At 59.1% G+C, this 13334-nt stretch overlaps 1 protein-coding gene across 1 annotated transcript; it reads left to right on the top strand.

Moving 5' to 3' along the window:
* On the top strand, positions 1 to 11046 carry NCLIV_011780 (conserved hypothetical protein; the record flags this gene model as incomplete). The annotated part of the gene is made up of 10 exons (XM_003880695.1): positions 1 to 954; positions 1335 to 1494; positions 1815 to 2796; positions 3180 to 3831; positions 4432 to 4663; positions 5007 to 5140; positions 5326 to 5454; positions 5920 to 7034; positions 7630 to 7808; positions 8159 to 11046. The coding sequence occupies 10 exons, from the start codon at positions 1 to 3 to the stop codon at positions 11044 to 11046; spliced, it is 7425 nt and encodes a 2474-aa protein (XP_003880744.1).
* Positions 11047 to 13334: the final 2288 nt, after the last annotated feature.

Here is a 13334-nt window from a genome sequence, read left to right as displayed (position 1 = left end):
ATGGCGTCCGTGGCTGGTTTCTTCTTCCAGTCCCTGAACAAATCCCTCGTGCAGGTGCTCCTGCAAAAGCTTGGGACGCGGTTTCTGAAGTACGTGAATGCCGACCTCGAGAAGGCAGCCGTGGGCGGTTTGATGGACCACTTTTGCCTCGAGAACGTGACGCTGAATCTCTCGCAGATCAACTCGGACCTCGCCGTCCACCACGTTCCACTCCAGCTCGCCTCCGGCTCGATCGCGAAAGTCGAAATCAACCTGTACCTCGCCCACTCCCAGCTCCACATCATTCTCACTGGCCTCCACGTCCTCGCGCTCCCCTCAGCCGCGTGCTTCCTCTCGGACGCCGCGTCGCGCCCTGCTTTCCATCCTTCCTCAGGTCCGCCTTCGCGGTCCGCCACGCATGCGTACGCAGCCGACACGTCGTCGCTCCCCGCTTCGGCGGAGAGAGCAGACAGCGTGGCCCGAGAGATCTACGACAACCAAGTCGAAAAGGTTCGGTCGCACATTCGCGTGTGCACTCACCGCCTGTTTCAAGAAGCCGTGAAAAAGTATCTGGAGCGCCTGCAGAGACTCGTGCGGCAGCTGCGACTCCAGCTGCGGGAGAAGGCCGCCGCGGGTGGCTCGGACGAGGTGCTGACTGCCGCCATAGATCGCCACGTCGACGAGTCGAAGCGTCTGCAGCTTTACCTCCAAGCCATTGCGCAGGAAGAAGCGGAAGGACAGCCCTTTCTCCAGTGGGTTCTCCGGTACATGCCAAACATCAAGATCCGCTTCGACGGCATCCACGTCCACTACGACGACGTGCGAGGCACTCTGTCCCACCCCGTCAGATGCGGAGTGAAAATCGCCCGTCTGCTCCTTCAGCCCCAACCAGGCACGTGGCAGTTCCTCTGGCCGGACGACGAGGAGACCGCGCCAAAGACCGGAGGCCGAAGGCCGCAGGTCGGAAAGAACACGGTGAGCGACCCGAGGCGCGCCCTGCGAGTTTTGCTGCGGGTTGATGCGTGAGTCGGCCCCTGGAAGGCACAGGCGCACGAGAGAAAGAGAGAGAGGGGACGAGGCGCGTGCAGCGGGGGTCGAGCGTCAGAGGGGAGAGAAAAAGAGCGAGAAGGCAAAGAAGGGAGGGGAGGAAGTCGCAGCCGACAGGGAAAGGCCCACGCTCGCGCGAGAGATCGAGAGGGGAGTGGGACGTTTCCGAGACGAAACGTGGCCGCGGGGACTGGGGTCTTCGGAAGCTGCCGTTTCGTTCTCTCTCGCGGTTTCAGGGGTCATCCTTTCCGTGCTCGAGAGGGGACACACGTTTCGGTTCTCCGTGCCGCTTGTGTATTGCATGGCAGGCGAGCGGCGACGCGTCCAATGTTTTCCTGGATTTTCTGGAAGGCGAGCGCGGCGACGGCTCGGCTCCAACCGCAGAGTCTCCGCCTTCGGCGGCCGGGGGCCAAACGAGCGCGTCGTTCTCAGGCTCCAAGGATCTAACCTACGCCATTTCGATTGAAGGTGCAAAGCGCAAACGAGGTCTCCCTGTCGCCCCTTTGGATAGATGTCTCTTGCGTGAAAAAGCAAAGAGGGGGAGTCGCGGTTCAGCGTAGAAACCGAGACAGCCCCAGGCCGAGAGCGTCGGCAGTCGCTTTCGATCTGTCCGGGGACGCGTGCTTGCTCGTGCTTGCTTGTCGCTCCTCGGTTCAGCCGCTGCACTGCGTCCTCCAGGGAGGGCTGCCTGGTGCTAGGCGGTAAACTCTGGAGGTGGCCAAGAGACAGTCCCCCGAGATCTCGCCCTGTGAGGCGGCCGTGTCCCTTTTGTTGCGTGCTCGCTTCAGGTTTCGGCATTTACTGGGAAGATGCATGCGCCACAGTCGCAGCGACTGCGGCTGCCGCGGGGACTGCAAGCGCTCGGACTCCCGCACCGACTCCTGGAACGGCTTCTCCCGCCTTTGATTCTTCGTCTCTGGTTCGCTCGCCGCAGGAGTTGGCCGACGTTCTGTCGTCGTCGCTTTCTTCCGGTGCGTCTCCCGGAGACGCGAGCTCGTCTCCGCCCGGCCCTGGACGGTCTCCGATCCCGACGCGACCGCTGCCTGTGCGCCGCGGAGGCGCCTCGGCGTCCGGCGCCTCCACCGTGGCCGACGAGAAGGCCTTCGCCGATTCAGCCGGGTGTCGGACAGACGAGAGCTTTTTCCCGCCCGGTGGAGCAGAAGACGTTTTCTTCCGACGGTGGCTGATCCGCCCCGTCAGCCTCCAGGCGCAGCTCGGCCTCCACAACGCTTCAGCGGCGCAGACTGTCTCTTCTGGGGGTGTCGGCGACGGGTTGGCGGCCCCGTCCGCGTCTCCGGGCGACGCCTCGACCGCGTCGGGCTCCAGTCCCACGGGGCCGGGTGGCGGTGCGGCCTCGCGACAAAACCTGAATCTGAAGCTCCTGGGAAGAATCGAGGGCGGTCTGGAAGTGGAGATCGACGAAGGAATGGTGATGGGAGTCTCCGTCTTTCTAGAGCGGCTGCGTCACCAGGCGCGCCTGCGCTCCGTCCGGCTCTATCGCCCCAACATGCGACCGCGGTGCTCCCGACGGAGGCAGGAGCGAGAGCGGCGAGGGGACGGCAGCGGCAGCGACGGAGAAGGCCCGGAACCGTATGGGTTGCGTGGAAGCAAGGACAAAAACACCTGCAAACTCTGGTGGATCTACGCGTTCCAGTACGTGAAACGCGTCCGACGCGAACGGCCGACGCGTGGACTTCTTGCCCCTGCAGGCGAGGCGCCGCCCAGGAACTACTGGGGACGAATGGAAGAGCGCATTGCACACATGAAGAGGTAAGACCGCGCCGGCCGTGACATGGCCCCACTCTCCGAGTGTCGCCGGTTTCGGACGGTATTGCTGTTAACACCTCACACTATGCTCGGAGGCGTCTACGGAGGTTAAACTGCGCTCCACGTGCCTCTCGCACATAGACGCGTGCTTGTCGAATGCTGTTCAACTTTTTACACCCAACGAAAGCGCGTTTCAACATATCGTTTTGACCCTTTGCACGCTGCTGGCGTGCATGTGGAGGGACCAGACACCGCCAGGCCGCGAGGTGGTTTCCGGCAACAGATCGAGATTTATGAGGGATCGGGCACACGTGTCCCTTTGCTTGTGTGTCCCTTTCCTTTTGCTTCCGGCCACGCGACGTCTCTGCCCCCGGCACTGTCTGCAGGTACATGCGGATCGCGAAGCGGTACATGCTTGAGCAGCGCATGCAGCGACTCCTCTCGAGCTCGCGCGCGGCGGGGGCATCCGCTTCTGGGCCGCCGTCTTCCTTCCCGGCCGAGACGGATGTCTCACCCTCTGCCTTGCCGTTCGCCTTGACGTCTCCGCCCGCGTCGCTGCTGTCTCTCTCTTGCCCCTTCCTCGGCAACGTCGCCTCTTCGTTCTCCTCGGCGGCTGCGGCCTCTTCGGGGCTGCCTTACACCACAGCCGAGGAACACCTTGTGGACTTTTTTGCCCACTTCTGGGCCGAGCGACAGGCGCAGCTCCGGAGGCAGGAAGCCCGAGGCGGCGGCTCTGCCGGAGGATCCCGGTTTCCGGCCTCCGACGAAGACTCCGACGCGTCGTTCGTCGTGGGAATCCTTGCGCGCCGGCCGCACTGGGCGGTGGCCCAGTGGCACATGCTCGCCGCAGCCGAGCTCGACGCGGCCGAGAAGGCGCTGCTGAAGACGCGCTCTGTGGCGTCTCAGAAAGAGGAACAAAAAGCCGTCGCCGTCCTGCTGGCGCAGCTAGAGCAGGAACAACTCCGCCTCGTCCACGCCCAACAGCGCCGCCTCCTCGCCGCGCACCTGGAACCCGACGGCTCTCGCCAGAACGCCGCGGTGAGACAGAGAACCGCAGAAAACACGCAAAAAAGCGAAAAGAGACAGCCTGAAACAAACGCGGAAAGAGACAGCCTGAGAACAAACGCGAAAGGAGACAGCCTGAGAACAAAAGCGGAAAGAGACGGCGTGGGAACAGGAAGCATGGACCGAGGGACGGGGCGCGACCGGAGAAGTGGAAGGAGAGCAAAAGGGGCGACAGACAAAAGCCCCGGAAGAAAAGGGAGAAACAGTGATGAACGCGTGCGAAGAACTATGACAACAGACTGTACGCATATATATATATATATATGTATATGTATTTATACATGTTTATATATAGATTTCGGTCGATCGACTAAGTTTAGATATGTACATATAGGTTGTGTGTTCGGTGTGCGTGCATGGACTGGCAGGGAGACGCTTGAATGGTTTATCTTTTGTGAAAAGTTCTGTGTACTGGTGCTCTACCCTTTGGGTTTTCTTCCTCCCTTCCCATCGCGACTTCTGTGCTCTGAGTGTGCCCCCGACTCCTCGTGGCTGTCTCTCGCGTTCGTCCTTCACGGTGGCTTCCTCCTTCGCCTTTCCACTTCCGCCCGAGAGACGTTCTTGCCTTTTCAGGCGCTCGCGCAAGTTCAGCTGCAAGAGAGCGAACAAGCGCAGGCTGTGCACCGCGTGCAGGCGAAAATCCAGGAACTTCTGCAGCCGTATCGAGAGGCGGTTTTGGACTATTTTGACACTGTGCCCTCGTTCGTGCGGCTCGCCCGAGAAGCTGTCTCCAAACTCTTCGACTTGCGAAATCTCCAAGAAGAAGGTCCGGACCGCGACTCCACGCTCAAGCGGCAAGAAGCAGGTACCGATCCAGGTGTCTTCTGCGGCGTCTGTGTGCACACGAACCTGCAGAAAGGCAGATGCCCACACTCCTCTGTCGGCGCCTGTCTACGCACAGGGAAATTTATGCATATATATGTATATGTATATATACATATATATGTGTCTATGTATGGATGGTGCCTAAGAAATGCACAGATATGGACGTGCATAGATAGTCATGTAGACAGATATCACTCCGGGCTCGTTCGTTTTTGGGTTCTCTCTCGCCGCGGTGTGAACCGAGAGTCCTTTTCAAGGTCGAAATATCTGCTTACCACCTGTTGAAAGAGATCCTGAGTCTCTGCATTGTCCTTTCGCTTCAGGGGAGGACTACAGAGAAGCCGCGCAGCAGCTGCAACGAAGTCCCTCGTGGAGCCTCTCTCGGGAGCGCATGCTGTGCTGGGCCGAGTTTTACCGAAACTACACAACGGTCTTCCCTCTCACAGACTGTGTCCTGGTAAGGACCGTTTCTCTACCTTTATAGAGAAGGACGTCCAGCGCCCCCGTCTCCTCGCTTCAAACGGCCAGGCTCATCTGTCCCTCTTTTGGTCTCCACTGTCCCCTTCTGTCTCCACGGTCCCTCTTTTGGTCTCCAATGTCCCTCTTTTGGTCTCCACTGTCCTCTTTTGGTCTCTTTCACAGGTGGACGTGAACGAGTTACAACAGCTGGCGCATCAACAGCAAGAGACCGTTTTGTCTCTCGCAGAAAGCACCCGCCTGCCGGTGAAACGCGCAGAGCGTCGAGCCCCTGCGCGCCAACCAAGTGAAGAGGTAGGAAAGCGCGAAGAGACCCAGGTGGGAACTCGCAGAGTTCGTTGCAGCGTTCCGGTAAATGTTATGGTTAAGGAAAACGTTGAGAGACTGATCCTGGCTCCTGAGGAACAACCGACCCACAAGTCTCCCTGCACCAGGCATGTATGGCGCCTGTCTCTGACTATTTCTCTCTCCTCTCTCATCCTGTCTCTTTCTGTGTCTCTCTTTATCTCTCGCAATCTCATGGTCTCCTCTCTGCTTCTCTCTTTCTCTGTATCTCTCTATCTCTCTGTCTCCTCTTTGTCTCCTCTCTGTCTCCTTCTCTCTGTCTCCTTCTCTCTGTATCTCGTTATCTCTGTATCTCTCTGTATCCCGTTATCTCTCTATCTCTATCTCTGTGTCTCTCCTTATCTCGTTTCGCTCGGTAGCCCGTCTTGAATGTTGAGTTTTCGATGGATGTTTTGTCTCTTTGCTTTCTGTTAGGGCGTCGCGCCCTCGCGCGCCGTCCCCCCCGTCCCGGCCTTGCTGCAGCAGGTGCTGGAAGGCTCGGCCTTTCGCGTGCCTTCGGCGTTGCGGAATCTCCTGCTCGGCGTCCTGGTTCGGCGGCTGAGCGTTCGCATCGCGCCGCGGGCCGCAGGTCTGGTACCCTGTTCCGCGCGTCTCCCCCTCCTCCAGGCGCGTCTCGAGGAGCAACAGCGCAGTCGCACTCTGCAGTGGATCGAACTGGAGTGCGTCGACACGGCTGTCCGCCTACAGACCTACGAGGAGCTATCCCTTTCCGCCTGCATGCGCAGATGCGACATTCTCCACGTGCGCGGCACGCGGGCCCCCAGCCGTCCCGGGGGGACGGCTGGCGGCTGCAGGGAGCGCTCTGGCGACGAGCGACGCGTCGTCGCTGCGGGACAGCTCCATGCGGAGGCGAGGCACGTCCTCCTCAGATGTGCCTGCGCCGAGAGGAACGGCCAGGCCGAGACTGTGACGCGCACGAACTCCCCTTGGGCCTCGCCGCGCTCGGAAGGTTCTTCCGCAACTCTTTCTTCCTCGGTCGCTTCTGTGTCGCCTTCGCTGCAAGTCCGGTGCCCGCTGTCGGTTCCCGAGACGGGAGTGTCTGGGCGTCGCGAGGCGCGCCGCGAGTGTAGAGACATCGCGGACGCGCTTGTGCATCCAGAGAACGAGGGCGAGAGTTGGAGGGAGTCCGGCGGGGCAGACGTTCGGGTACAGAGAAGTCTGCGCGCGGCGGAGAGCGACAGCGCGCTCGGGGCGATTGGACACGCGGGGGGGACCAGCCGAACCGTGCAGCTAAAGCATGCGTTTCAGCGAGGCGTCACGAGCACGCAGAGGCTCCAGCAGAGGATCTCGAAAAAGTGGATTTGGTTTCACGCGAAACTCCTCACTCTGCCTCTGCTGCAAACGCAGAGCCGCCTCGGCGTGCCTCTCTTCTTCCACTGCGCCTTCCAAGGCCAGCACGTTCAAGTCGCCGGAACGACGCAGCAGCTCCAATTCCTCTACGAGGACCTGTGGCGACTCTGGACAGTCTTCGTGTATGCGGCTCTCGGATGCAAACGCGAAGACGGCGTCCGACAAGGAAGCATTCAAAGGTACACACCTTTTCTCATCCAAAACACATCCAACCATCTATATGTCTTGTTACATATCTGCTGTTGAGTCTATCGATCGACATGTATCTGTATAGGCGTCTTCATACAGTTAGCTATGTAGAGGGTGTTACCTATCTGGACGTCTGTCTGCGCCGACATTTATATCCGTCGATACGCCCATCTATCTCTTTATATACATATCCCTATATATATACTTATATACATATATACATATATATACATATATACTTATATGTATACATATATATATATATATATATATATATTTATGTATCTGTACACACGTGGGTATGTCAGCGTTTGTTTATGAATATATGCGTACACACGATTATTTGTAAGCAGTTCGCGCGTTTGTGTGTGCTTTGAGAGTTGTTGTTCCCTTGTGGAAAGGAGCTAGGAAGTTTGGCGCTCTTCTCGTGAACCGCGTCAGGGTCTGGACACTTTTTCCCTAGCTGTTCGCGAGAGAACTTGGTACCTCCGAGCCTCGCATTTTTGCCCTCGCTTCTCCTCCCGTGATACCTCTGAGTTGAGCGTCTTCTCGTGTCCCACGTCTCCTCTCTTTTCTTCTTTTCAGTTCGGGCCGCCTGGAATTTTACAGCACTCTGCTGGCGCAGTACAGCGCGCACAACCGCCACGTGGCTCGGACGCGCCGGGGCGCGAAAGAAGACGGCAAACCCACGCCGATGTCGACAGGCGCCTTCAGCTCTTCTCTCAAGCGCGAAGGCAGTCCAATCAGTCTCCAATTTCTCGTCGGTGCGTCCCGTGCTTTTATGGCGTCTCTCTTTCCGCTCAGCCTCCCCAGGCCGCCGCGTTCTCAGACAGCCCTCGCCTCATCCTCTCGGGAAGCAGAGACAAGAGCGAGGAACCTGCGGGGCCTTTTCACTGGGTGCCTGACTTCGCCCTGTCTCGTAGCTCTGTGAGACCGCGACTCTCCCCTCTCACGCGTCTCCCTGCTGTTTCCTACCTCTCCCACGCGCGCGTCGCTCAACAGGCTGCGTTCTCCCCCCCTGCATCTGTCTCTCCCTTCTCCTGTCTATCATGTCTCCGTTCTTCTGCTCATGTCTCCCCTCCTCTGCTGTGTGTGTCTCGCCTGTCTGGTCCAGAGCGCATTGTCGCCTGCGTCCAGGAGCCTTCTTCTGGTGCGCCGCCGGGGTCGACCGTGTCTGCTTCCGTCCTGGCGCCGGTGGCTTCAGAGCTCGCAGAGCCTCTCGCTGCTCGGGCGCACGCGTCTGCCGAGGCGCTTGACAGCGTCGACTCGCTCCCGTCCGAGGGCTCTCCCGCCGACTCCAGGGACGCATCCTTCTCCCGCACCGCACCTTCTCCCTTTTCTTCGATTTCTTCTGCACGCACCTCTTCGCGCTCGAGCTCGCGAAGGGGGAGTGGGCTGCCTTCGTGCGCGTCGCCGGCGTCGGAGGACACGCCTCAGTACTTTTCAATTCCTTCCTTCCCCGTCTTGGCTGAGGCGCCGCGGACTTCCGAGCCTAAGAGCGGGGCCGCTTCGTGGGCACCAACCCCAAGGAAACCCCGCCTTGTGGGCCGCACGGAGCAAGAAAGCTTGCTGCGCGACTGGCATACAGTTGCCTCTGCGCTGCCGCTCGTTCACGTCTTTTGCCGCGTGAAGTTCCCGAGCGTTGAAGTGTCTCTGCTGGACGAGCCGAACTTTGTGTCTCTGAGGGCCGCGACCGACAACGGTGGCGCCGCACAGCGCCCGCCCCCAGCCGGCGCTGAACTTGACGTCTTCGCCTTCTCGTCGGCAGTCGCGCACTACGAAGACAGGCGCGGGAAAAGACCGAACGTTCCGGACGTGAACGGCGCGCTCGAGCCGTGCATCGTCTCCATCACCTCGTTCGGCGGCAAACAGCAGCTGACTCCGATCCCTCAGCACCGCCGTCTCGAGAGTTACGGGTCCGGGCCATCGCGTCTCGAGGCGCGTCTCGACGCAAAGACGCGCTCGACCGCCACAACCTTCACCTTCTCGCTTCCTTCCCAGACGCTCTTCTTCTCCCTCGGGACGGGCGGCCAGTTCCGGTCGGGCGAGGACGCGCGGGGGAAGTCTCCGGACCTCGCCCCGCGTCTCTTGTTTGCCTTGTCGCCTTTCCTGCAAGCCTCGACGTCTTCGGTCCTCGCCTTCCTCTCTTCCTTCTCCATTGTCTCGGCGCTCGTCCGCGAGAAACTGGGGCTTTACCAGCTCTTCCAGCAGCTGCTGTCGCCGAGCGCGTTCGAACACGCCCCGGACAACCTCCTAGCCCTCATTCAGCGCCAGGTCCTCTTGCCTTCGGCGCCGAGCGGATTCCATCCCCTCGCCTCCACCTCGCGAGGAGTCGCATCTTACCACGCGGGAGGGTCGAAATCCGACTGCTTCGTCAGCCTCCGCAGCATCCCCGTGAGGGGTGGGAGCGACGAGGCCAGTGCAAGTCTCGCCTCGAGTTGCGTGCGCCTCGGCGCCGCTGGCGGGTTCCGGCCGAGTGCGGGGTCGGGGAGGGCGCGCGAGGCAGCGTTCGAGGAGCTCGGCTTCTTGCATGCAGTTCGAGAGAAGAGCGACGAGGACGGTCGCCTCCGCGAAGACAGCGCCGTCAGCTGCTCGGAGGCGGGCAAACGCGACGCGACGCTCTGGCTCCACCTCCTCGAAAGTTCTCTCGCGCCGCTCCCTTCCTTCCCCAGCCCCTGCGGGCTCAGCGGGCCACGTTTGGTGCACGATCGGTGCTCCAGCGAGAGTGAGGGTGAAGATGCATGCGAGCGCGAAATCACCCCGACAGGCCCTCGGCGAGAGCACACGAGCCCACGAACAAAAAAATGCGGAGTAGAAGGCAGGAGGCAGCGACTCGGCCGAGAACGCGCAGACAGAGACGAAGAGAAGAGCTCGCGTCTCACCTGTCCCGTTCCGCAGGTTCGCCTTGACGACGACGGCGGGTGCCCGTCAGAGGCCTTCCTTTCGCACTCCGAGGCGGAGCCCGACAGCGAAACGCAGGGAGACGCGCGAGAAGCAACCGAAGACGACGGCATTGCGACGCCTGAGAGGGGACGACTCACGAGCGGAGAGCTCGCCGGCGATGACGCGCAGGTGCGGTCTGTCTCTGCGGCTCCCCCGGGCGAGAGAGACGCGTACCCTGAGGGCGACGCGCAGAAAGGAGACACCCAAGAGGATGCGTCGAGTCGCCAGGCCTCGGGGGATCTTCCGCCGTTCCCCCTGCCTCAGACGGCTCGAGCAGCTGAGCGGCCCGCTGAGGCGACGGAGCGCGAGACGAGAGAATCGTCCCGAGCCTCACAGAAAGCCGACGAAGAGAGCAGAAGTTCCGACAAGCGCGAGGAAGGCGCAGAACTGCAAGGCTGTCTCGCCTCGGGAACAGAACTACAACCCGATTCTTCCCGTCCGACAGGCACCTGCGGCCCCGCTTCCTCTGCCTTGTCTCCGCGCTTCCGAGAAGGAACAAGAGGCGACGCGGGAGCCGGCGCGGGGAGTGTCTCTCCCGCGGTCGAGGCGTCGTCAAAGGCGAAGGACGACCAAGAGCTAGCGACGCTTTCGCTGTCCCCGCCTTCAGCTGGAGCGGAGAGCAGGCACGAGCTTCTTTCAGCCTCGCAGCCTGGAGAAGACGGACGACAGACGCCGCCGGAATCCATTTGCCGGGCCCGCGCTGAAGCGCATGCAGACCAGGCTCGTAGCGGCTCTCGCGACTCTTCTTCCTGCTCCGAAGCCTCGGTCTCGTCTTCCTCGAAACGCCTCAGCAATGTTCTCCTGCGCGTCGGCAGGAAACAAACTCCCAGTCAGCAGCCACCTTCCACTCCTTCTTCTTTTTCGTCTTCTTCGTCTTCTTCTTCTTCTTCTTCTGCTTTTGGTTCGCGTCGACCGTCTCCGTTTCGTGCGGGGGTGTTTCGCGCTGAGAGCGGCGAGGGACAGCGTGAGGGCGCTTTGGATTCGAGCGAGGTGATTCGCGGCATCCGCGGCGTCAAGGCCGGTAAAAAGTCGCATCCGTTCAAGCTCTTCAACGGGTGAAAATGCCGCATGCACGCGTCTCCGAAGAAGAGACGTGCGCTGCGGGGTCTCCACTCAGCTGAGACAGACCGAGGGTTTAAGGAGACGCGGTGAGGCGCTGTTTTTCCTGCACAGCTCAGGACGAACGGCTCGACCGCTGTGCTTGCCGGCCGTTGGGGCCACGGCGGGGCGCGAGTTGCGCGCAAGAGGGAAGGCGCCGAGTTCCTGCGGACAATCCCGTATTTGCATGGGGCGATACACACGGCGATGCGTGTATGGACCTAGCCGTGATCCAGCGGAGAAGAAGAAAACACGACGCCCCGCGCAAAGAGGGACGTGCCAGTCTCCTTTTTTTCGTGGTAGACGTACCGACATCTGCATGCACGCACGTTTGCGTCGCTCATTCGCCGTTTCGCCCAAGGGTCTGCGCACGCATGCGTCTAAGCGGTGTCTTCAGAGGAGTGGTGTAGAAACGGAAGAAGGCGAAACGACGGGGGGCGAGTTTCTCGGGAGGAATTGGCGTTTCTGAGACTGCGAGCTGCGCAGTGAAGGGGAGGATACCCGGGGGCTCACACCCGCGCGAGAGGGACATTGAAATTTTGTTTGGCGTCTTCTGGCATCTTTCTTCAGTTTTCTCTGTCCTCTGAGTTTCTCTGTCCTCAGTTTCTCTGTCCTCTGAGTTTCTCTGTCCTCTGAGTTTCTCTGTCCTCTGAGTCCTCTGTGCGTTTTCCGAGTCGTTGTGGCTGGGTTTACACGCGTGCCCGTCTTTCCTCAGCGACTAAACATTCACTTTTGCCTCTTGGCGTTCTCGCCCTGGACCCTCAGCGGATGCGAGGCTGCTCGAGACACAGAGCACAGCCCGTCTTTCGCCGATCCTCGCTCGTGTTCTCGTTTGACGGTCTCTGAAGAGAAACAGGCAGCGGACGAGAGAGGAGAGAACAGCCCCCTTTGCGGTTTTCTCGCATGCAGCTAACAGACTCACGTTGAACCAAACAGCGTCCAGCGCCACAGAAGGCCGCGGGGGCGGCCGGCCGTATTTTCCGCTGCTGTCCTCGGCTGTATCATTGCGTTGTCGCCTGTACCTTTTTTTTTGCGTTTCTTCGTTTTGCATCTCTCCAGTTCGATCTGCGTTCTCTCATTCTGCGCGCTCTCATTCTTCTTCGCTCTTCCACCAGAAAACGGAATGCTCTTGACCGGTTTGTCCCGTGCGTTCCCCTCTTTTCTCTCTTTGTTTCCCTGTCGCTTCCCGCTCCCTCTTTCAAGCTGTCCGTCGCTCTTTTCCCTCGTTTTCTACGCTCTTTCTCTTTCGGGTGTCACCGCTGTCTCCTGTCTTCTCGCCTGTCTCACGAGTTTCAAGCTGAAAAGCGCAAACGAAATTGACGCTGTTCCGAGCAGGCGTCTGGCAACCGTGGGAATTTCCGCATACTCCCATGCATGCGGATACACGCTGCAGGCACCTAGCTGATCATGTATACATATACATGAGGATAACGCAATACGACAGCTATCCATCTTACTGTTTCCAGCTATATATATATATATATATATATATATACATATATATATAAATATATATATATATATATATATATATATATATATATATAGTTACCAAACGTGTAGCAACGTAGACAGCAGCGGTTTCGAAGAGTATTGCATGGCTTCACTTGTATCATTTTTGTGACTGTCAACGCTCTACGCACTAATCTCACTGGCAAGGGAAGAAGATGTGGTCTTGACACTCCAGGAGAGTTTCTCTGTCTCTTCATGTTAACGATTTGCTTCCTTTCAGGGGGATTTTCCTCGGTCTCTGCCCGGAGACTTGGTTTTTGTCTTGCTGGTTCTCCCTTTTGCCTCGCACACTTCCCTTCTTCTCGTCATCCACTCTCACGTTCGTCCTGACGTTCTGAGTTTCCTTTTTCTCGTTTCCGTTCTGTCTCTTCCTGCCGTTCCGTGCCTCGTCACTTCCTCCCTGTTTAAAACTGCAGATCTATCACTCCGTCTCTCTGGCCTTTCCAATTCTTCGTCCCTTGTCTATCTCTCTGTCTCTTCTAGGCTGTCTTCTTCCATTCCTCTTCTTCACCCCTTCGCCGCCCTCGCATGTGCCTTCTTCTCCTTTCTTTCCTTCCTCGTGTCCTGGCGTGTCTCCACTCCTTTCTTGTCTCCTTTCTTTCTTGCCTCTCCTCCTTTCTTGCCCCGTTCTTTGCCTGCTCTACTTGTCTTTCTTTTCTTCTTCTATTCTTCTTCTCCCCCGCTTCTTTTCGTCTTAAATCTGATCTTTATCTCTCTTTTGCTTTTCCTCTTCGTCG

Source organism: Neospora caninum, chromosome IV (assembly GCF_000208865.1).
Source record: "Neospora caninum Liverpool complete genome, chromosome IV".
Lineage (NCBI taxonomy): Eukaryota > Apicomplexa > Conoidasida > Eucoccidiorida > Sarcocystidae > Neospora > Neospora caninum.
This window is presented reverse-complemented; position numbering and strand designations above follow the sequence as displayed.